The sequence below is a fragment of the Bubalus kerabau genome, chromosome 11 (assembly GCF_029407905.1).
Source record: "Bubalus kerabau isolate K-KA32 ecotype Philippines breed swamp buffalo chromosome 11, PCC_UOA_SB_1v2, whole genome shotgun sequence".
NCBI classification, from domain to species: Eukaryota; Metazoa; Chordata; class Mammalia; order Artiodactyla; family Bovidae; genus Bubalus; species Bubalus kerabau.
In genome coordinates, this window is record NC_073634.1 from 102,202,875 (window position 1) to 102,224,414 (window position 21,540).

The 21,540-nt window shown below is 51.0% G+C and overlaps 1 protein-coding gene across 2 annotated transcripts; it reads left to right on the top strand.

Annotated features, from left to right (window-relative positions):
• Positions 1-2,406: 2,406 nt before the first annotated feature.
• PHYHD1 (phytanoyl-CoA dioxygenase domain containing 1) lies at positions 2,407-21,471 on the top strand. Of its 2 annotated transcripts, none has more exons than XM_055541358.1 (11): positions 2,407-2,539; positions 9,796-9,954; positions 14,474-14,549; positions 14,687-14,734; positions 14,948-15,066; positions 15,152-15,214; positions 16,077-16,098; positions 17,276-17,404; positions 17,734-17,850; positions 18,691-18,817; positions 18,926-21,471. In XM_055541358.1, exons 1-11 carry the CDS (start codon positions 2,507-2,509, stop codon positions 18,969-18,971), a joined length of 939 nt encoding a protein of 312 aa, XP_055397333.1. In that variant the 5' UTR covers positions 2,407-2,506; the 3' UTR covers positions 18,972-21,471. The 2 variants fall into 2 exon arrangements, with proteins under 2 accessions (XP_055397333.1, XP_055397334.1); XM_055541359.1 differs by having other exon boundaries at positions 15,011-15,066.
• The last annotated feature ends 69 nt before the right edge of the window (positions 21,472-21,540 follow it).

Sequence of the window (21,540 nt, forward strand, 5' to 3'; positions counted from 1 at the left end):
TCCAAGGCTCTGCAGAGGCAGTCCTGACCCAGCTCACAGCCCCTTTGGGCTGGATGTGCTGAAGGCACGCGCTGGGGTCAAGGGCAGAAGCTTGGGGGATGGGCAGAGTTGCTCTCAGATCCTAGCTCTGCCCTGTACTTGATGTGATCCTCGGTCCCCTCATTTTATACAGTTAGGATGGGGTTGGAAACCTCACAGGATGGTTCTGGGGCTTCCTTAGCTTTTGCTGGTAGGTGCTCCACTCCAGCAGTGGGCCTGGTTCCTGGTAATCAGTCAATCATCTGTCTTCCTCTTGAACCAGTGAGGCTCGTGCTGGGCCAACGTGGGCGCCGGGGCAGGGGTCTTTGTTGAAGAAAAAGGGTCATTGTGTCTGATCTTGGCCTTAACAATGAGGACTTAGCTGTTGCTTGGGCAACTCCTCAGGAATATGCCAGTCTTTCCTCCTTACATGGACTTTGACCCCCGCCCAGGTGACCTCGGGAGTGAGTCAGGAGTTTTCCTTTCTGCCTCTGTCGTGGGATTTTTGGTGGGCTGTGCCCTCCCTGCCACACCCTCCTGTATTTCAGGAATGGAGGTCTCCCTCACCTGTCTGGTCTGGTACCTCTCCCACAGTGCCCCCACCTCAGCCCTGGGGTAGCCCAGCCCCCCATCTGGAGCTGGTTAGCTTTTGGGAAAAAACAGCCATGTGGAAACACCACCCACCCACTTCCCAAAGCCTGAGCTGAATTGAATGGACAAATCACGGGGAGGCCCAGCCCCACCCCTTCCCCCAACCCGGGCTCTTTGCTCCAACTTAAAACCACACTGGTGACCTTTTCTCTGATTATAACAGCAATTTTGAAAACTTTTTTTTTTGAAAACTTGACATTCAAAAAATAAAAAATACCTTCATATTCCACCCAGAACAGCTCCTGCTAACAAACAGTTTGTGGCACTTGCCAAGCGTCCAGGAGGTATTCCTGCTCTCCCCAAAACTGCAGATGGGAAAGTAAGGCCAGGGGCACGGGTAGCAACCTGGTCAGGCTACTGGTGTGTGTGTGGGGGTTCCCCAAGAGTTGCTGGCCAAGCACTACAGGAAGACCCTCGCTGTGTTCCTGGCACACGGCGGCGGGTCTCTCTCAGGATCTGTGGGGCAGCCAATTGGGAAGGGGCTGCAACAGCTGGGATCACGCCCTGCTGCGAGGGAGCTGAGTCTTGGCTGTGTTTCCCCAAAGGGTTCTCTCATGTGTCTTCCTCACCAGCCTGTCCCCAGGGTCCCTCATACCCTCTAGCCTCAGAAGCCTGCGGGGGGTGGGGGGGGGCACGGGGGGGCACCCCTCCCCCAGCTCTCTGCTCTGGGGAAGCAGGGCCCAGGCAGCTAATCCCAGTGTGGTGTCCCAGAAAGCAGTACTTGACTCAGGACCAAGGCCCCCAGGGGCTGAGCTGTGTCCCCACGCTCACTCCCGAGACACTCTGTCCCTTTGCCATTCAGAAAGTGTCACTTCGGGGAAGTCCAGTGGCTGGTTTTCAGAAGCAGCAGCCAGTTTTCAGAATGGCCCTGTCAGCTGCTGAGCAGGGCTGGCTGGAAGGGTGGGTGTGCTGACCGCCAGCCTCAGACACCAACACCTCGGGCCTGGGGGTGGAGAACAGGGAGCCTGGCTTCCTTCGCCCTCATTCTGAAGGCCCAGCCCCCACTCCATGCCAGTAGATCCCCCTTATCTTCTACTTTCCTCAGAGCTGCAGACAGATCTATAATCCTCTCAGGACCTAGAGAGTCTCAGGGAATCAAGGGTGGGGGTGGACACTCCTCCCCCAGGCCCTCTTCCACCTTTGGAATGCAAAGTCGCTCAGAGCCTGTCTGCTGGCCTACAGAGACCCACCCCACATTCCAGCTCATCCCACGTTGCCACTGGTGGCCTCAGTTCAGTTCAGTCGCTCAGTCGTGTCCAACTCTTTGTGACCCCATGGACTGTCGCACCGTCTAAGCTGGTGGCCTGGGCACTGTCTGATCCTTGCCCAGGAGAGGGGCAGGCGTGGGTCGGACGGTCCAGTCAGTGGCGGCCCCTGGACTGGGACTCAGGTGTCCTCCTGCCTGCCGGGACCCTGCTGGGACACAACTTGTAGGCACCTTGTAAACAGCCAGCAGGAGTGGTTTCTGAAAAGAAATTGAAAGGGGACAGTTCTGGTAGAAGCCTTTAGAGATCAGGACTGGCTAATCCTGGATTAGCTGCGGGGTGGGGCGAGGGATGGCCCCAGGGTGTGCGGCAGCGACAAGGGCGGCCCCACCCAAGGACAGAAGTGAGACAGGGGGGTGGTGTGGAGAAGGGGTGGGGGTTACGTTGGGTTTTCTCTGGGTGAGGCCAGGGAAGGTTATGGGAGGCCAGGATTCGGGTTTTCTCTGGGCAGGGAAGGGTTAAACGTTCTTGGGCTTCCCAGGCTCTCGCCCCTCCCCTCCTGAACTTCCTCTCCAGCCTTGGCCTCGGAACCCAGAGCCACCAGCCACCCTTGCGCCCTGCCCCGGGTCATCATGGCCTGCCTGAGTCCCTCACAGCTCCAGAAGGTAGGGGCCTGCTGGTTGGGAGACCCCGAGGGTCAGATAAATATAAGGGGCCCCTCAAAACTTGAGCTAGTCCAGGAAACTCGACCCCGCCCCGTTGTATTTCTGAAAAGGAAACTGAAGCCCAGAGTGGTCGGTTCACAGGCACGACCCCTAACTTCTGCACACACAGCCAGGGGCCGTCCAGGCCACCGCACCCGCGGTGGTGGGGGAACGTGTAGGTGACAATACCAGACTAAAACACAGGGTCTTGAGAGCTGGGGGTGGGGGCGGGGGCGAAGATCTGGGAAGGGGCGGGCCCGACGAGGGCGCGGGCCCGCTGATCCCACCCCTAACCCAAGGCGCTTGGCTGCGGAACCAGCCGCGGGCGTTCCAGCGTGCCTGTATGCTAAGTCGCTTCAGTCTTGTCCCACTCTTTGCCACCCTACGGACTGTCTCCCCCCAGGCTCCTCTGTCCATGGGATTCTCCAGGCAAAACTACTGGAGTGGGTTGACATGCCCTCCTCCAGAGGAGGATTAGGGATCCGACCTGCGTCAATTAAGTCTCCTGCATTGCCAGGCGGGTTCTTTACCACTAGCGCCACCTGGAAAGAGCTAAGCCTTGGGAATTAGAGCGACGGAGACCTTTGAAAAAACCTGACCCTTGTGGTTTGATCCTGGTGGCAAGAGGAAAATGCAAAAAAAAAAAAATTACAGAAAATCTCAAAAAAGAAAATTAAAACATTCCATACCTTTTCTTGAAGAAGGAAATGGCAACCCACCCCAGTATTCTTGCCTGAAGAATCCCACGGACAGAGGAGCCTGGTGAGCCGCACAGTCCATAGGGCCGCAAAGAGTCGGACACGACTGAAGCGACTGAGCACGCACGCACGCATACATTGCCTGCGCTGAGACAATATTTTTGTATACAGCCCTTGAATCGCTGAAAGGTCCGGGGAATTCCCCGGTGGTGCCGTCGTTAAGACTTGGCCTTTCCACTGCAGAGGGCACAGGTTTGATGCCAGGACTTGGAATTAAGATCCCGGAAGCCGCACTGTGGGGCCGAATAAAATAAAAGGCCCATCACAGCTGTTGTGTCTGACTAGGTTGTGTCCGACTCTTTGTGACCCCATGGACTGCAGCACACCAGGCTTCCCTGTTCTTCACTATATCCTGGAGTTTGCTCAAACTTATGTCCATTGAGTTGGTGATGCCATCCAACCATCTCATCCTCTGTCATTCCCTTCTCTTCCTGCCTTCAATCTTTCCCAGCATCAGGATCTTTTCTAATGAGTCAGCTGTTTGTATTAGATGGCCAAAGTATTGGAGCTTCAGCTTCAGCATCAGTCCTTCCAATGAACATTCAGGGTTGGCTTCCTTTAGGATTGGTTGATCTCCTTGCTGTCCAAGGGACTCTCAAGAGTCTTCTCTAGCACAATTCAAAACCATCAATTCTTGGGTGCTCAGCCTTCTTTATGGTCCAACTCTTACATCCAAACGTGACTACTGGAAAAACCATAGATTTGACTAGACGGACCTTTGTCCACAAAGTGATGTCTCTGCTTTTTAACATACTGTCTAGGTTTGTCATTGCTTTTCTTCCAAGGAGCAAACATCTTTTAATTTCATGGTTGCAGTCACCATCCACAGTGATTTTGGAGCCCAAGAAAATAAAATATGTCATGGTTTCCACTTTTTCCCCTTCTATTTGCAAAGAAGTCATAGGACTGACTGGATGCCATTGATCTTAGTTTTTTGAACGTTGAGGGTTAAGGAGAAGGGGATGACAGAAGAGGAGACGGTTACATGGCATCACTGACTCAATGGACATGAATTTGAGCAAGCTCCTGGAGATGGAGAAGGACAGGGAAGCTTGGTGTGCTGCAGTCCATGGGATCACAAGGAGTCTGACACGACTGAGAAACTGATTAGCAAATCTTGATTCCAGCTTGTGATTCATCCAGGTTGGCATTTCACATGATGAAGCAACAGTTAGAACTGGACATGGAACAACAGACTGGTTCCAAATAGGAAAAGGAGTACATCCAGGCTGTATATTGTCACCCTGTTTATTTAACTTATATGCAGAGAACATCATGAGAAACGCTGGACTGGAAGAACCACAAGCTGGAATCAAGATTGCCGGGAGAAATATCAATAACCTCAGGTATGCAGATGACACCACCCTTATGGCAGAAAGTGAAGAGGAACTAAAAAGCCTCTTGATGGAGGTGAAAGTGGAGAGTGAAAAAGTTGGCTTAAAGCTCAACATTCAGAAAACGAAGATCATGGCATCCGGTCCCATCACTTCATGTCAAATAGATGGGGAAACAGTGGCTGACTTTATTTTTCTAGGCTCCAAAATCACTGCAGATGGTGACTGCAGCCATGAAATTAAAAGACGCTTACTCCTTGGAAGGAAAGTTATGACCAACCTAGATAGCATATTCAAAAGCAGAGACATTACTTTGCCAACAAAGGTTCGTCTAGTCAAGGCTATGGTTTTTCCTGTGGTCATGTATGGATGTGAGAGTTGGACTGTGAACAAAGCTGAGCACCAAAGAATTGATGCTTTTGAACTGTGGTGTTGGAGAAGACTCTTGAGAGTCCCTTGGACTGCAAGGAGATCCAACCAGTCCATCCTAAAAGAGATCAGTCCTGGGTGTTCATTGGAAGAACTGATGTTGAAGCTGAAACTCCAATACTTTGGCCACCTGATGAGAAGAGCTGACTCATTGGAAAAGACCCTGATGCTGGGAAAGATTGAGGGCAGGAGGAGAAGGCGACAACAGAGGATGAGATAGCTGGATGGCATCACTGACTCAATGGACATAGGTTTGGGTGAACTCCGGGAATTGGTGATGGACAGGGAGGCCTAGTGTGCTGCTATTCATGGGGTTGCAAAGAGTTGGACACGACTGAGTGACTAACACCCAAAAAAGATGTCTTTTTCATTATAGGGGACTGGAATGCAAAAGTAGGAAGTCAAGAAACACTTGGAGTAACAGGCAAATTTGGCCTTGGAATATGGAATGAAGCAGGGCAAAGACTAATAGAGTTTTGCCAAGAAAATGCACTGGTCATAACAAACACCCTCTTCCAACAACACAAGAGAAGACTCTATACATGGACATCACCAGATGGTCAACACTGAAATCAGATTGATTATATTCTTTGCAGCCAAAGATGGAGAAGCTCTATACAGTCAGCAAAAAGAAGACCAGGAGCTGACTGTGGCTCAGACCATGAACTCCTTATTGCCAAATTCAGACTTAAATTGAAGAAAGTAGGGAAAACCACTAGACCATTCAGGTATGACCTAAATCAAATCCCTTATGATTATGCAGTAGGAGTGAGAAATAGATTTAAGGGCCTAGATCTGATAGATAGAGTGCCTGATGAACTATGGAATGAGGTTCATGACATTGTACAGGAGACAGGGATCAAGACCATCCCCATGGAAAAGAAATGCAAAATGGCTGTCTGGGGAGGCCTTACAAATAGCTGTGAAAAGAAGAGAAGCGAAAAGCAAAGGAGAAAAGGAAAGATATAAGCATCTGAATGCAGAGTTCCAAAGAATAGCAAGAAGAGATAAGAAAGCCTTCTTCAGCGATCAATGCAAAGAAATAGAGGAAAACAACAGAATGGGAAAGACTAGGGATCTCTTCAAGAAAATCAGAGATACCAAAGGAACATTTCATGCAAAGATGGGCTTGATAAAGGACAGAAATGGTATGGACCTAACAGAAGCAGAAGATATTAAGAAGAGATGGCAAGAATACACAGAAGAACTGTACAAAAAAGATCTTCATGACCCAGATAATCACGATGGTGTGATCACTGACCTAGAGCCAGACATCCTGGAATGTGAAGTCAAGTGGGCCTTAGAAAGCATCACTACCAACAAAGCTAGTGGAGGTGATGGAATGCCAGTTGAGCTATTTCAAATCCTGAAAGATGATGCTGTGAAAGTGCTGCACTCAATATGCCAGCAAATTTGGAAAACTCAGCAGGGGCCACAGGACTGGAAAAGGTCAGTTTTCATTCCAATTCCAAAGAAAGGCAATGCCAAAGAATGCTCAAACTACCGCACAATTGCACTCATCTCACACGCTAGTAAAGTAATGCTCAAAATTCTCCAAGCCAGGCTTCAGCAATACATGAACCGTGAACTTCCTGATGTGCAAGCTGGTTTTAGAAAAGGCAGAGGAACCAGAGATCAAATTGCCAACATCCACTGGATCATGGAAAAAGCAAGAGAGTTTCAGAAAAACATCTATTTCTGCTTTATTGACTATGCCAAAGCCTTTGACTGTGTGGATCACAATAAACTGTGGAAAATTCTGAAAGAGATGGGAATACCAGACCACCTGACCTGCCTCTTGAGAAATCTGTATGCAGGTCAGGAAGCAACAGTTAGAACTGGCCATGGAACAACAGACTGGTTCCAAATAGGAAAAGGAGTACATCCAGGCTGTATATTATCACCCTGCTTATTTAACTTCTATGCAGAGTACATCATGAGAAACGCTGGACTGGAAGAAGCACAAGCTGGAATCAAGATTGCCGGGAGAAATATCAATAACCTCAGATAAGCAGATAACACCACCCTTATGGCAGAAAGTGAAGAGGAACTAAAAAGCCTCTTGATGAAAGTGCAAGTGGAGAGTGAAAAAGTTGGCTTAAAGCTCAACATTCAGAAAACGAAGATCATGGCATCCGGTCCCATCACTTCATGGGAAATAGATGGGGAAACAGTGGAAACAGTGTCAGACTTTATTTTTGGGGCTCCAAAATCACTGCAGATGGTGACTGCAGCCATGAAATTAAAAGACGCTTACTCCTTGGAAGGAAAGTTATGACCAACCTAGATAGCATATTCAAAAGCAGAGACATTCCTTTGCCAACAAAGGTTCATCTAGTCAAGGCTATGGTTTTTCCTGTGGTCATGTATGGATGTGAGAGTTGGACTGTGAAGAAGGCTGAGCACCGAAGAATTGATGCTTTTGAACTGTGGTGTTGGAGAAGACTCTTGAGAGTCCCTTGGACTGCAAGGAGATCCAACCAGTCCATTCTGAAGGAGATCAGCCCTGGGATTTCTTTGGAAGGAATGATGCTAAACCTGAAACTCCAGTACTTTGGCCACCTCATGTGAAGAGTTGACTCATTGGAAAAGACTCTGATGCTGGGAGGGATTGGGGGCAAGAGGAGAAGGGGACGACAGAGGATGAGATGGTTGGATGGCATCACTGACTCGATGGATGTGAGTCTCAGTGAACTCCGAGAGTTGGTGATGGACAGGGAGGCCTGGCGTGCTGCGATTCATGGGGTCGCAAAGAGTCGGACACGACTGAGCGACTGATCTGATCTGATCTGATCTGGGTGACTGAACTGAGCTGAACTGATTCTTTATATAAGTTACATAAGCAGGGTGACAATATACAGCCTTGACATGCTCCTTTCCCAATTTGGGACCAGTCTGTTGTTCCATGTCCAGTTCTAATTGTTGCTTCTTGACCTGCATACAGATTTCTCAGGAGGCAGGTAAGGTGGTCTGGTATCCTCATCTCTTTAAAAGTTTTCCACAGTTTGTTGTGATCAACACAGTCAAAGGCTTTAGTGTGGTCGATAAAGCAGAAGTAGATGTTTTTCTGGAATTCCTTTGCTTTTTCTATGATCCAACAGATGTTGGCCATTTGATTTCTGGTTCCTCTGCCTTTTCTAAATCCAGTTTATACATCTGGAAGTTCTTGGTTCGCAGACTATTGAAGTCTAGCTTGAAGAATTCTGAGCATTACCTTTCTAGCATGTGAAATGAACACAACTGTATGATAGTTTGAATATTCATAGGCATTGCCTTTCTTTGGGATTGGAATGAAAACTGACCTTTTCCAGTCCTGTGGCTATTGCTGAGTTTTCCAAATTTGCTGGCATTTTGAGTGCAGCACTTTCACAGCATCATCTTTTAGAATTTGAAGTAGCTCATCTGAAATTCCGTCACCTCCACTAGCTTTGTTCATGTAATGCTTGCTAAGGCCCACTCGACTTTGCATTCCAGAATGTCTGGCTCTAGGTACATGACCACACCATCGTGATTATCTGGGCCATTAAGAACTTTTTTGTATAGTTCTTCCGTGTATTCTTACAGATGGTAGAAATGCCCATTCAACATGTTTCCCCAAGCTTCTCCTATGTGCCAGGCACAGTACTGGGACTTAGAACTCCTGCTGTCCCTTGGGCCTTCACGAAGCCCTCTGTGGAGGGACAGGTGTGACCCCACTGGACAGCATTTGCCCAAGTTCTCGCAAATTAGAATACTTATTTGTATTTGGCGTTTTTTGTTGTTCTTGTTCAGTCACTTAGTCATGTCCAACTCTTTGCAGCCTCATGGATCACAGCATACCATGCTGGCCTGTCCTTCACTCTCTCCCAGCGTTTGCTCAAACTCATGTGCATTGTGTCACTGATGCCATCCAACCACCTCATCCTCTGTCACCCACTTCTCTTCCTGCCCTCAGTCTTTCCCAGCATCAAGGTCTTTTCCAGTGAGCCGGCTCTTCAGTACATTTATTTATTTAGCTGGGCTGGGTTTTCGTCGAAGCACTTGTGATCTTTTATCTTCCTTTCGGTATATGGGATGGTTAGTTGTAGCATGTGAACACTTAGTTCTGGCATGTGGGATCTAATTCCCCCTGCATTGGGAGCAGCAGGGAGTCTTAGCTACTGAACCACCAGGGAACTCCCATGACTTCTTTTTCTAATCTCACAATATATCTAGAACACATTCCCATGCCAGTAAATATTTTTCTATCACCTGTATTATACTCCAGGGAGATAAAGCATATTTTGTATAATAGAGTCCCCTGTATACTGGTCTACTGGATGTCTGTCTCCTTTCTTAGACCAGGTCTGGGAGGCAGGCATCATGGATGGCTTGTTCATGACTGAATCTCCAGCTCCTAAAGCCACGTCTGGTGCACGGTAGATGTACAGTCAATGTTGGCTGGATAAAGAATGAGGTTGTATCCCCATGTGACTCAAGCCCACTGGAGGGTTACAGTGGGGACATCTCTGCTTCCACTCCCCTTCATTCAAGCAGCCAACACTCACTGCCCTTCACTGGACATAGGCGCCATGGCCAGGGAGGCGGGCGGAGCAACGAACAGGACGCTAGGTCCTGCCTTCAGACAGCTTCTGGTTTGGGGAGGGGTCAAATCAGTCCTCACAAAGAGCGTTTGAGGGTCGGGGGAAGCCTGAGTCTCCTGCCTTTCTGCCTGCAGTTTCAGGAGGATGGATTCCTGGTGCTGGAAGGGTTCTTATCTGCAGACGAGTGTGAGGCCATGCAACGGAGGATTGATGAGATCGTGGCCGAGATGGATGTCCCTCTCCACTGTCGCACGGAATTTTCTACCCAGGAGGAGGAGCAGCTGCGAGCCCAGGTAGGTGCCTGGAGCAGGTGGGGATGGGACCTGGTCTCTGATGGGCGATGAAGCCTGGAAACATCAGGTCCCAAGGCCCATGGGTTCATTTTTCTGGCCTTGCAGCACTGCTCAGCTCTTAGTTCCCCAACCAGGGATAGAACCTGTACCCCCTGAAGTGGAAGCTCAGACTCTTAACCATGAGCCGCCAGGGGAGTCCCCCCATCAGCTCATTCTGACACTGAGTCAGGCCTTGAACTTTCTCAAGGCACCAGACTGTGTCTTATTTGCCTATTTCCTTCACTCCCTACTATGAATTTATAAAGTCAACATTATTGCCGCCATTTGACAGATAAATTAAGGATAATTGAAGTTCAGTTCACATGCCCCAGACTACACAGTTAATCACTAATAGAGCCAGAACTTGAACCCAGATTTGCCTGATACCAAGTTCATGTTGTCACTGCTCTGCTGTGCTTCCTTAGAAGGTTTCCTGCCACAAAGCACCACTTTGTGGCCACAACCCAAAACAAATGATTTTGATGGGCCTACCTGGGTAAGTCATCCCCCAGTGAGACTAGGAGCTCTGCTTGTCCCGCCCCTCCACCTGACTCCACCCCGGTGACCTAATGGGACTCAGTACAGTTTGAGATGGATAAGTTGAGACCCAGGGGTTCTCCCACACAGTTCTTGTAACCTTTCATACCCTGATTTTATGAGCCTGCCTGCTGCTGGGCCCTCAAGCCAAAGCTGCAGTCCAGGGACTTCCCTGGTGGATCCAGTGGCTAAGACTTTACACTCTCAGTGCAGGGGGCCCAGGTTCCATCCCTGGTCAGGAATCTAGATCCCACATGCTGTAACTAAAGAATGGCATGCTGCAGTAAACATGGAAGATCCAGCATGCCACAACTAAACACCCGGCACAGCCAAGTAAATACATTCAGTTCAGTTCAGTCGCTCAGTCGTGTCCAACTCTTTGTGACCCCATGAACCGCGCAGCATGCCAGCCCTCCCTGTCCATCACCGACTCCCGGAGTTCACCCAAACCCATGTCCATTGAGTCGGTGATGCCATGCAACCATCTCATCCTCTGTTGTCCCCTTCTCCTCCTGCCCTCAATCTTTCCCAGCATTAGGGTCTTTTCAAGTGAGTCAGCTCTTTGCATCAGGTGGCCAAAGTATTGGAGTTTCAGCTTCAACATCAGTCCTTCCAATGAACACCCAGGACTGATCTCCTTAAGGATGGACTGGTTGGATCTCCTTGCAGTCCAAGGGACTCTCAAGAGTCTTCTCCAACCCCACAGTGCAAAAGCATCAATTCTTCAGCACTCAGCTTTCTTTATAGTCCAACTCTCACATCCATACATAACCACTGGAAAAAACATAGCCTTGACTAGACAGACCTTTGTCGGCAAAGTAATGTCTCTACTTCTTAATATGCTGTCCAGGTTGGTCATAACTTTCCTTCCAAGGAGTAAGTATTTTTTAATTTCATGGCTTCAGTCACCATCTGCAGTGATTTTGGAGCCTAGAAAACTAAAGTCAGCCACTGTTTCCACTGTTCCCCATCTATTTCCCATGAAGTGATGGGACCGGATGCCATGATCTTCGTTTTCTGAATGTTGAGCTTTAAGCCAACTTTTTCACTCTTCTCTTTAACTTTCATCAAGAGGCTCTTTAGTTCTTCACTTTCTGCCATAAGGGTGGTGTCATCTGCATATCTGAGGTTATTGATATTTCTCCTGGCAATCTTGATTCCAGCTTGTGCTTCCTCCAGCCCAGCGTTTCTCATGATGTCCTCTGCATATAATAAATATACTAACAACAACAAAACAAGCTGTGGTCCAGGCTCAGTAATGGGGGCTCACGCTTACTCATGGCAATGAGCTTCTGCCATCTGGTGGGCATAAAGGGAATTACAGTGACTGGAAGGCTTACTACGCAGAGAATGGGGAGTTGAGAAGGAAAGGGGGTTTATAGGATGACAGCTTTGCTCCCAACAGTAGGTTTCATTTGGCTGTACTGGTATCCAGTATATCCTCAATATTCACTACTGATACTGTGAAAGACTTTGAAATGGATGTTTAAAAAAGATCGGCAGGTGTCCTGTTCAGCTCTTCTTTCCAGCTTACCTGCACTTTTCATTGTTTTTTAAGTTGACAATCCTGCAAGTTTTGTGATAACTCAGTGATACTTGTCCATAGAAATGGGCATGAACTGGGTCTGGCAGGATGCAATTATTGATCGCCCCTGTGGCTATATCAGTTTTGCATTGATCTGTAAATTCATTTCAGCGTTTCTCGGTGCCTATATTTGTATGGTTCTTGAAATTCTCCTTTGAACATGTTGCTGGTTCCTCTGTGAATTACTGAGTTTAGTAACATCTTTGACATGCATGTAGCATCATTGTCTTTAATATTATTATCCATTATAAGATTGAGGGCAGGAGGAAAAGGGGACCACAGAAGATGAGATGGTTGGATGGCGTCACCAACTCAATGGACATGGGTTTGGGTGGACTCTGGGAGTTGGTGATGGACAGTGCTGTGGTTCATAGGGTCACAAAGAGTCGGACACGACTGAGCGACTGAGCTGAACTAAACTGATGCTTCTGAGACTTGTTTCCCTCACCCTGATCCTAGTACAGAGGAACTGAGAATGTTGGAAAAAACCTTTCAGTTTTCAGTGGGAAGCTGAAAGTTTTCAAAGAACAACTATGAGTCACTGAGTTGAGCCAGGCAGGCACCTGTGATAGCAGATGTGTTCAGGTGAGTAAGAGGTGAGGCTCTGCCTCCTGGGAACCCAGGGAGGGGCATCACTCAACTGTCCTTAAGTCACCACTCGGGGAGGAAGATTATACATGTGTGTGTCGTGCATGTACAGCCTTCCTTCCATGGTGACATAGGCACAGTTGAGTGACACCAACGCCCTACTTGGAAGGAAGATCATGTGTATGTGTGCATCGTGTATGGGCTTGCCTGGTGGCTCAGACGTTAAAGAATCTGCCCGCGATTCGGGAGACCGGGGTTCAATCCCTGGGTCAGGAAGATCCCCTGGAGAAGGGAATGGCAACCCACTCCAGTATTCTTGCCTGGGAAATCCCATGGACAGAGGAGCCTGGCGGGCTACAGTCCATGGGGTTGCAAAGAGTTGGACACGACTGAGCAACTTACACTTTCACTTTTACTTTTCATTGAGTCTGTTCATATATATTGGAGAAGGCAATGGCAACTCACTCCAGTACTCTCACCTGGAAAATCCCATGGACAGAGGAGCCTGGTAGGCTCCTCGGCATGGTGATCATGTGTGACCAAAGCCACAAGGAAAACATGGGACATCTTCCTGGAGCATCATTTTCAGATGATGCTAAGAAATTTGAAATATGATATTAAAATTAACAAGGAGGAGTTATTAAGAAAAAGATTAGTAATAGCTTATATTTAGAGAGCATTTAGCCATGCTCTCACTGAGTGTTTTCTATAATAATAAAGGCAGATATTCACATGACACCATATTCCAAGGACTGTTCTAGAGTCTTATGTGTGTGTGTGTGTACACATGTGTGTGCGCATGTACATGCTCAGTCATGTCCGACTCTTTGTGACCCCATGAACTGTAGCCCACCAGGCTTCTCTGTCCATGGGATTTCCCAGGCAAGAATACTGGAGTGGGTTGCCATTTCCTTCTCCAGGAGATATTTCCCCACTCAGGCATTGAACCCACATCTCCTGCATTGGCAGGTGAATTCCTTACCACTGCGCCCCCTGGAAGCACAAGAATAATAAGGGGCAGATATTCACATGACACCACATTCCCAGCAGCTGTTCTTGTGCTTTATATATGTTGTTGTTGTTCAGTCACCAAGTAAACAGCATAATCCCTACAACACCCTGTGAGACAGGTGCCTTTAGTAGCCTGTGTGTTTTATGAGGAAACCAAACCCAGAGAGGTTCAGTAATGTGATTGTGGTCACAGCCCATCAGTGGCAGAGCTGGGATTTGAACCCCAGTATTCTAGCTCCAGGGTTTCCCAAGTGGCCCAAAGCTCCCTGGGAACCAGGCCTTTTTGATCATGCCATTATTGGGTATGAGTCATGTGATTTATTAAGAGGTTTCCAGGGGGACTTCCTGATGGTCCAGTGGTAAGATTCCATGCTCCCAATGCAGGGGGCCCAGGTTTGATCCCTGGTCAAGGAACTAGGATCCCACATTCTGCAACTAAGAGCCCACATACTGCGACTAGAAAAAAGATCCCACGTGTCACAATTAAGACCTGGTGCAGACAAATAAATAAATTAATTAATTAAAAAAAAGAGGTTTCTAAAAACTTCCGTGCTTGTAGCTTCAGACTGTGCTGTCAGGCCCTTGGGTTTCCAGTTTACCATCTGTGTTGCATTGAACAAGTCTGAGAAGCATCAGTGGAGTCTGCAGCTCTGTGCTAGGTGCAGGGTGGGGGGCCCTCTGAATCCTCTTCCCTCTCTGTCAGGCCCAACTGTGACCCCGGGATGCTCTCTCAGTCCCTCTGATGTCCCCTCTCCACAGGGCAGCACAGACTATTTCTTAAGCAGCGGTGACAAGATTCGATTCTTCTTTGAGAAAGGCGTCTTTGACAAACAAGGTTTGGAACTGGGGCCCTAGACTGGCTGGACTTGGGTGTTTGCCCCCCGGGGCTGGGGGGGTTGGTGCAGTGAGACCAGCTGTCTGCGGGTAGCTGGACTCCAGTTCTTCTGCCTTGACCTGTTCTTTGTGCCACAGGAAATTTCCTGGTCCCACCGGAGAAATCCATCAACAAAATTGGCCATGGTAAGCAGGGGCTTGGGGGAACCTAAGGTCTGAAGAGTTGGGGGGAGCCTTCCTCCAAAGCACACAGTCAGTGAGTAGCCCAACAGATGGCATTTCTGGGTGCAGGCTCCCCCTTGGACCCTGCTCTCCACTCCTCAGTTATAAACAAGCGGAAAGCTCATGCACAGAAAATATCGAAGAACATCAAAGTGAAGCCTGATCCTGGGTGCGCAGGCCTAGGCCCGGGATGGGACTGGGGACTGGGGACTGGCTCTTCATCTCGCCTTTGTCCCGCAGCCCTACATGCTCTCGACCCCGTCTTCAGGCATGTCACACACTCCAGCAAGGTGCAGGTGAGCAGAGGTGTCGGCGAGGGCGGGCAGGTACGCCAGATGTGAGTGTGGGCAGGCTGGCTGTGTGACCTCTACCCCCTTCCAGGCTTTGGCCAGAAGTCTGGGCCTCCAGATGCCTGTGGTGGTGCAGAGCATGTATATCTTTAAGGTGAGTGCCCTGTCCTCCCCTGGCCTCAGTTTATCCTCTGTAAAATGGGCACAGTGCTTAAACCAGCCCCTCCATACTAGGGCCACAAGCTGTCTCCCTGAAGAATTACTACTCAGTGGGCAAGAGAACATGAAAATTGGTCTCCCCTGGTTAGGATGCCTGGCATTCCCTTGGCTCTCGGTTACAATTTAGCAGCAGAAGGGAAGGGGTCCCAAGGGCTGCCTCCTCCTTTTGTTGGCTATTGAAATGCCTTGCTCTCAGCTTTCAAGGCCCAGCTCGGTGCCACCTCCTCCAAGAAGCCTTCCAACTCCCTTGGGAAGAGAGGACCCATCTCTGACCCTGAAGCCTAGAGGCTCAACTGCTAGTCTGGGCCCCAGTTCCTCCCACTGCCCCTCACTTCTGCCTCCTAATTTTATTTTTGGTCACGTCAAGTCTTTATTGTGGCACACGGGCTCAGTAGTTGCAGCGTGTGGGCTTAGCTGCTCCGTGGCATGTGGAGTCTTAGTTCCCTGACCAGGGATCAAACCCACATCCTCTGCATTGAAAGGTGGGTTCTTAACCACCTGACCACTGGGGAAGTCCCCTGCCTTGTGTTCTTATTAGGCACGTGAGTCTTCTCTTCCCAGAGAAGTTTGAAGGTGTCTGAAGGCATGTTCAGACTGGGAGCTCCCTGCCAGGCAGGGTTCTTTTTCTCTCTGCAGCCCTCCTGGGCTGGCACAGTAGGCGCTGGGTGCCAATGGGGAAGCCTGGGAGATAAACACCTGTGGCAGGGGCAGGAGCATCCCACTGAGATGACTCAGAGCAGCCCTCCCCACCCCCCGCCCCCACCCTGCTCTCACCTGGCCCCTCCTCTCTCTTGCAGCAACCTCACTTCGGAGGTGAAGGTGAGCCAAGAGCAGGCTGGGGGCCCTGGCAAAGGTCCTGGCGGGAGATCTGGGACATCAATCATTGTCAGGGCCCCAGAGGGACCAGCCTCCTCTGCTGCTTCCAGAGTGAACTGGTGGGGCGGGAGGGGGGCGTGTCCAGGAGTCCTTGACACAGTGGTTCCCAAACCTGGTAGCAACCCCTTGTGGATTAGAAATACACATTCCTGGGCCCCATTCTCTGAGATCTTGAGGGCACCAAGGGCCTGGGAATCTGTATTTTACCAAGTTCCCTGGAGGGCTGATTCAGCCTAGAAATTGCTGATCTGATTACACACCTGCTGGAATCACAATTACCCTTTCCTGCCTCCCTCATGGGTGATGATCTCCTTCTCTCACATACCTCCAGTGACAGAGGGCTCACTCCCCTGCAGGCAGCCCTTCCCTTCCTGCACAAGCCCGAGTCCTTCCTCTGTAAGGCCCCCTCCTCTCCACCAAGCCCAAGGACAGTCTCCCAAAGGGGGTGACCATCCTCTCTCTGAGCCATCTCTGCTTAACCTGGCACCCCCAGCTCCTTCAGCCTTTCCTCCTCCCAGTGTTTTGGGGCCCCAACCATTAGGACACCTTTGTTTGGACACTGGATTGTCAAAGTCCCTCTTAAAGTTTGGTGTTCAGAAAGCACACAGTTCCTCGGGAAAGGACTAGCACCCACTTTTGTTCTTATAGATTCAGTTCCTCTGTTGAGTGGTCCTCCCTGGTGGCCTGGGCCCCAGCATCATGCAGGGGGTGTTTACAAGGGGGATGCTGTGTCCGTCCCTTGCATTGCACCCAGCTTCTCAGTCTTCAGCCCCTGGGGGCTTACACCGGGCCATCTGGTGGCCAAGTGCCCTCCCTGCCTAAGGACAGTGGCTTGATTACCTGCTGCAATGAAACAATAGCCGCTGCTTTCTAGGCTGCAGTTACAACGTTGAGCACATATTGGCTCATGGGCTTCTTCAGCAACCTTGCAGTTAGGTTGTCATAGGGACTGCTCTATGGTTTAGGAAATTGAAGTTTTGAGAGGTCATCTCTTGCCCAGAGTCTCCAGCCCAGGAAATGGGGGGATTCTAACTGCTCCTGGGAGGACCAAGGACTGAGTAGAATTGGGGCCCAGGTGAGGCGGGGTGGGGCTTCTCACGCCCAGGCGGGCCTGCTGCAGTCGCCCCTCACCAGGACGCCTCCTTCCTGTACACGGAGCCCCTGGGTCGGGTGCTGGGCCTGTGGATTGCCCTGGAAGACGCCACGCTGGAGAACGGCTGCCTCTGGTTCATCCCTGGGTCCCACACAGGTGAGGCCACCTGCCTCTCCCTGGTCACTTGTTCTCACCCTCCACAACTGTACACATGTGTGCTCAATAGTGTTGGACTCTTTGCCACCCCGTGGACTGTAGCCCACCAGGCTCCTCTGTCCATGGGGTTTTTAAGGCAAGAATACTGGAGCAGGTTGCCATTTCCTACTCCAGGAGATCTTCCTAACCCAGGGATTGAACCCGTGTCTCCTGAATCTCCTGCATTAGCAGGCGGGTTCTTTACCACTGAGCCATCTGGGAAGCCCCCTGTCCCCATGGGAGAAGGACCTGGAAAAAAGAGAGGCTGAAGGCCCCACTTTGGCCTGCAGGTGGAGTGTCGAGAAGGATGGTCCGGGCCCCTGCTGGCTCGGCGCCTGGCACCAGCTTCCTCGGGTCGGAGCCAACCCGGGATAACAGCCTCTTTGTGCCCACACCAGTGCTGAGAGGTAGGGGGGTGCAGAGGGCAGGGAGCAGGGCCTGGAGGCCATGCCCAGGGGGTCTGTGCCTGCTCTGACCTGAGGGCCGGGGAGTCACAGCAGGAGGGAAGGTCGGGCGGGCGCTGCGAGGACTGAAAGCTGCGTGACCGACACCAGGGTCCCCCAGGCTGGGCTGGAATCCAGATACTGCTCCTTCCAGACTGTCTCTAAGAGCAAATGACTGAAACCCTCTGAGCCTCAGTTTCCCCAAACATCAAGTGGGGAAGCCAGTGAGATGTCATGTGTGAGATGGTGCACAAGTGCTCAGAAATCCTGGCTGTCAGCACACACTTCCTTTCGATTTTTGTATTAGTATTTATCTGGTTGCATTGGGTGTTAGTTGTGACGAGTGTGCTCAGGAGTTGAGCCATGCAGGCAGCTGCCTCGTGGCATGTGGAAGTCTTAGTTCCCCAGCCAGGGATTGAACTTGCATCCCCTGCATGGGAAGGCAGCTTCTTAACCACGGGACCACCAGGGAAGTCCCACACCCTTTCTTTTAGAAAAGGGAAACTGAGTTCCAACGCTGTGTTCCTGGGTGAGGCCCCAGCTGGCTTCTGCCTGGTTCTGGAAATGCCACAGAAGGCAATGCCACTGCCGAGGCTTGCGAGGGCACGGGCCACGGTGGAAGGACTTGATCCCGGGGCAACCCACGTCCAGCCACACAGCCTCCAACCTGGGGCAGACTCCAGGCCCCTGAGGTTGCCGGGATGAGGATGGGGACAAAGGCCATACCACCGCTTGAGGGAGGGGACTGCCCACCATGTCCCTTTCTGCCCCGAGTGCTCTCCTGACCTGCTGTGGCCCTGCCAGGGGCCCTCGTCCTGATCCACGGAGAAGTGGTTCACAAGAGCGAGCAGAACCTCTCTGACCACTCGCGCCAGGCCTACACTTTCCACCTCATGGAGGCTGCTGGCACCGTCTGGAGCCCAGATAACTGGTAGGTGGCAGGGCTGTTCTGTGCCCCAGACAGCTCCTGAACAGGCCTGCCCTGGAGGCCCTGGACAGTGCTTCTGGCCCAAGGTCTTCCCCCCTCCATCCTCTGCAGGCTCCAGCCGACCCCCGAGCTGCCCTTTCCCCCACTGTACACCTAAAGGCCCTCTCAGGGCGGGGACACGTCCGCTCTCGGGTGAAGCTGCGGGCCACCAACACCAGCGCCTTGCCCGACCGCCTGGCCTCAACAGGGAAGCCACGTCTCTCCTCCAGGGATTTCCTCATGCTGGTGTCTCTGCAGACAGGCGGGCACGAGGTGGTAGCCTGGTAGCAGGAGCCCGGGCTGGGTGCCCTTCCTGACATCTCTCTCCGCTTTTCCCTACCCTAACACAACCTGCCCCGAGATGCAGCCTCACAGCCATGAAAAGGGTTCTCGCTTCTTTGCCGGCTTCTCAGTCTTCTCCCCTCTCGATGGAAGTCTTGGTTAGTATGGTGGGAGACACTGAATAAACACGACTTCCAAATGCAGCATCTTGATCCTCCTTTCTCAGGCCACCTTGCTGTCAAGATGAGAGCCCTGCTAAGAGGCATCCCATGTGGTCCAGCCCTGCCTGGTGAGGTACATGTGATGTGGGTAACAGGAAGTGACATTCAGTGGGCATTCTTGGCGCCAGGAGCTTGCTGTGCTTACTGACTGGATCCTCACCCCTTTCAGGCAGGCACTGTGTACAGAAGGAGCTGACATGTGGGAAGGTTAAGTGATCTAAGTCTCACAGCCGTTCAGGTGTTCGGCGAGGTTAGCTGGATGCAGGGCCTGTGCTCTGACCTCTATGCTCCCAGTTCTCCTTCTGGGGGGAAAGAGGACTGGAGTCTTAGATTCTGGTCGCTTTCCAGCTCAGTCCAGGCCCTTCTCTCTGGGCCCACCAAGGGGCTGGATTAGGGCCTCCACAGGTCCCTCTTTTTGGGCATGCTTGACAGGCACCCAGATCTGTAGGAACAATTACCAAATCCCAAACCTGCTTGGCTGGGGTCTGGTCCAGTGGTTGCAAATTGGGAGCCATTAGCCGATTTCACAACGCAGAAGTGTTCTGTCTGGGCCTCAGCATTAAAGCAAACAAACCAACCCACAACTTTTTAAAGCTGAGAGATTTCACATAACGATCCATGTCTCATTGAATGAGCAGGTCAATAGCCTGCGTCAAGAGTCTGGGCCTGTGGTCCAGCCTAGGTGACCGCTGGCTGGAGCTGGTCCTTACAGGCCCGTGTGCTCTTCCCTTCCCTTTCCTGCCCTCTCTCATTGTGTAACCTGTGTGGGTCTCGTCTCTGAGCGAGGAATTAGAGCCAAGGGGGCTGGTGAAGCTTACTGAGTGCTCAGACTCGCTCTGCTAGGGAAGCCAGGGGTAGGCATGCTCCAGCCTCAAGAGGCCTTAAGATTCTATGACCTTGACTTCCGACCCCTGCTGTATATGTGGACAAATTAAGGCCACCTGGGGAGTCAGGGGGGCAAAGCCAGTACTCATATACTCTGCACCCTAACATGGTGCTGCCTCCTTCAGCCAAGCAGTAGCGGCAGTCTGAGCAAAGGGAAGGGTTTGTTAACGCTTCTTTGAGGCCAGAAGGAATGTCTCAATACCCTCCTCTGAGAGAAAGGGCCTGCTGGTGAAGCCCAGGCAGAAGCACAAGCTCCCAGCGCTGGGCTGCTTGCTTCCAGCCTTGGTGGGGCAGAGTTCTCACCTCTTCCTGCTAGGTCTCTCCCTGTTAGGCTGGTGAGAAGTGGGCAGAACCTTTGAGAAACCTGCTGTGCTACCTTGTCACTGATGGGAAATGTTCATCCACTCAACGAAGGTCTGCTGAGTTCTGGCCACCTGCCAGGCTGTGTTGGCACTGGGGGATACAGTGGGGAACCACAGAGCTTGGACTCTGCCCTCAAGAGAGCGAGGCTGGAGCATGCCTACCCCTGGCTTCCCTAGCAGAGTGAGTCTGAGCACTCAGTAAGCTTCACCAGCCCCCTTGGCTCTAATTCCTCGCTCAGAGAAGAGACCCACACAGGTGTGGACATGACAGGAGGGCAAAGAGGTCTCAGGAGGAACTTGGACAAGGACCCTGTGCTGTCCAGCTTGTCCGTCATCAGCACCGCTCCGCCTGGCAGCAGAGGCCTTAAGGCAGGGTGGGGTTGGCTGAAACAGGGAGTCAGTCCAGGACCTGATCCTCTTCCTCCAGCCCTTCCATGGGTGCAAGGAACAGATGCCCTCTCTCCCCCTCAGCTCTTCCTAAGCCAAATGGGAGAAACCACATGCACTTGGCTGTTTTCCTCTTGGACTCTCCTCCGAATGAAGCCAGAGGAGTAGGGTCATTCTACTCTCCAAGTACAACCCATATAACCTTTGGTTTGCTTGGCTTTTTGCTGAGCTAATGACTGGTCTTGGGTAACAAAGACACTGTCCCTCACTGATGTGGCCCTTTTGCACCTATGTGCAGGCCCTGGGCTGGACACCTCATTCATGTCACTTCACCAGAGTGAAGGTGAATATGGGATCTTATTATTCCCATCTTGCAGACAAGAGAACTGAGACCCAGAGGGATTAAGCGACTTGCACAGTTAAGAAGTGATTCAGCCAAGTATTCTGACCAAGAGTTGACACCAGAACCTGAAACGTTAACCCCTCTGCCCTACTGCCTCCAGAGTCTACTCTGGCCCCTCAAGGATTGCAAGGCAGGGGCCCCATAGCA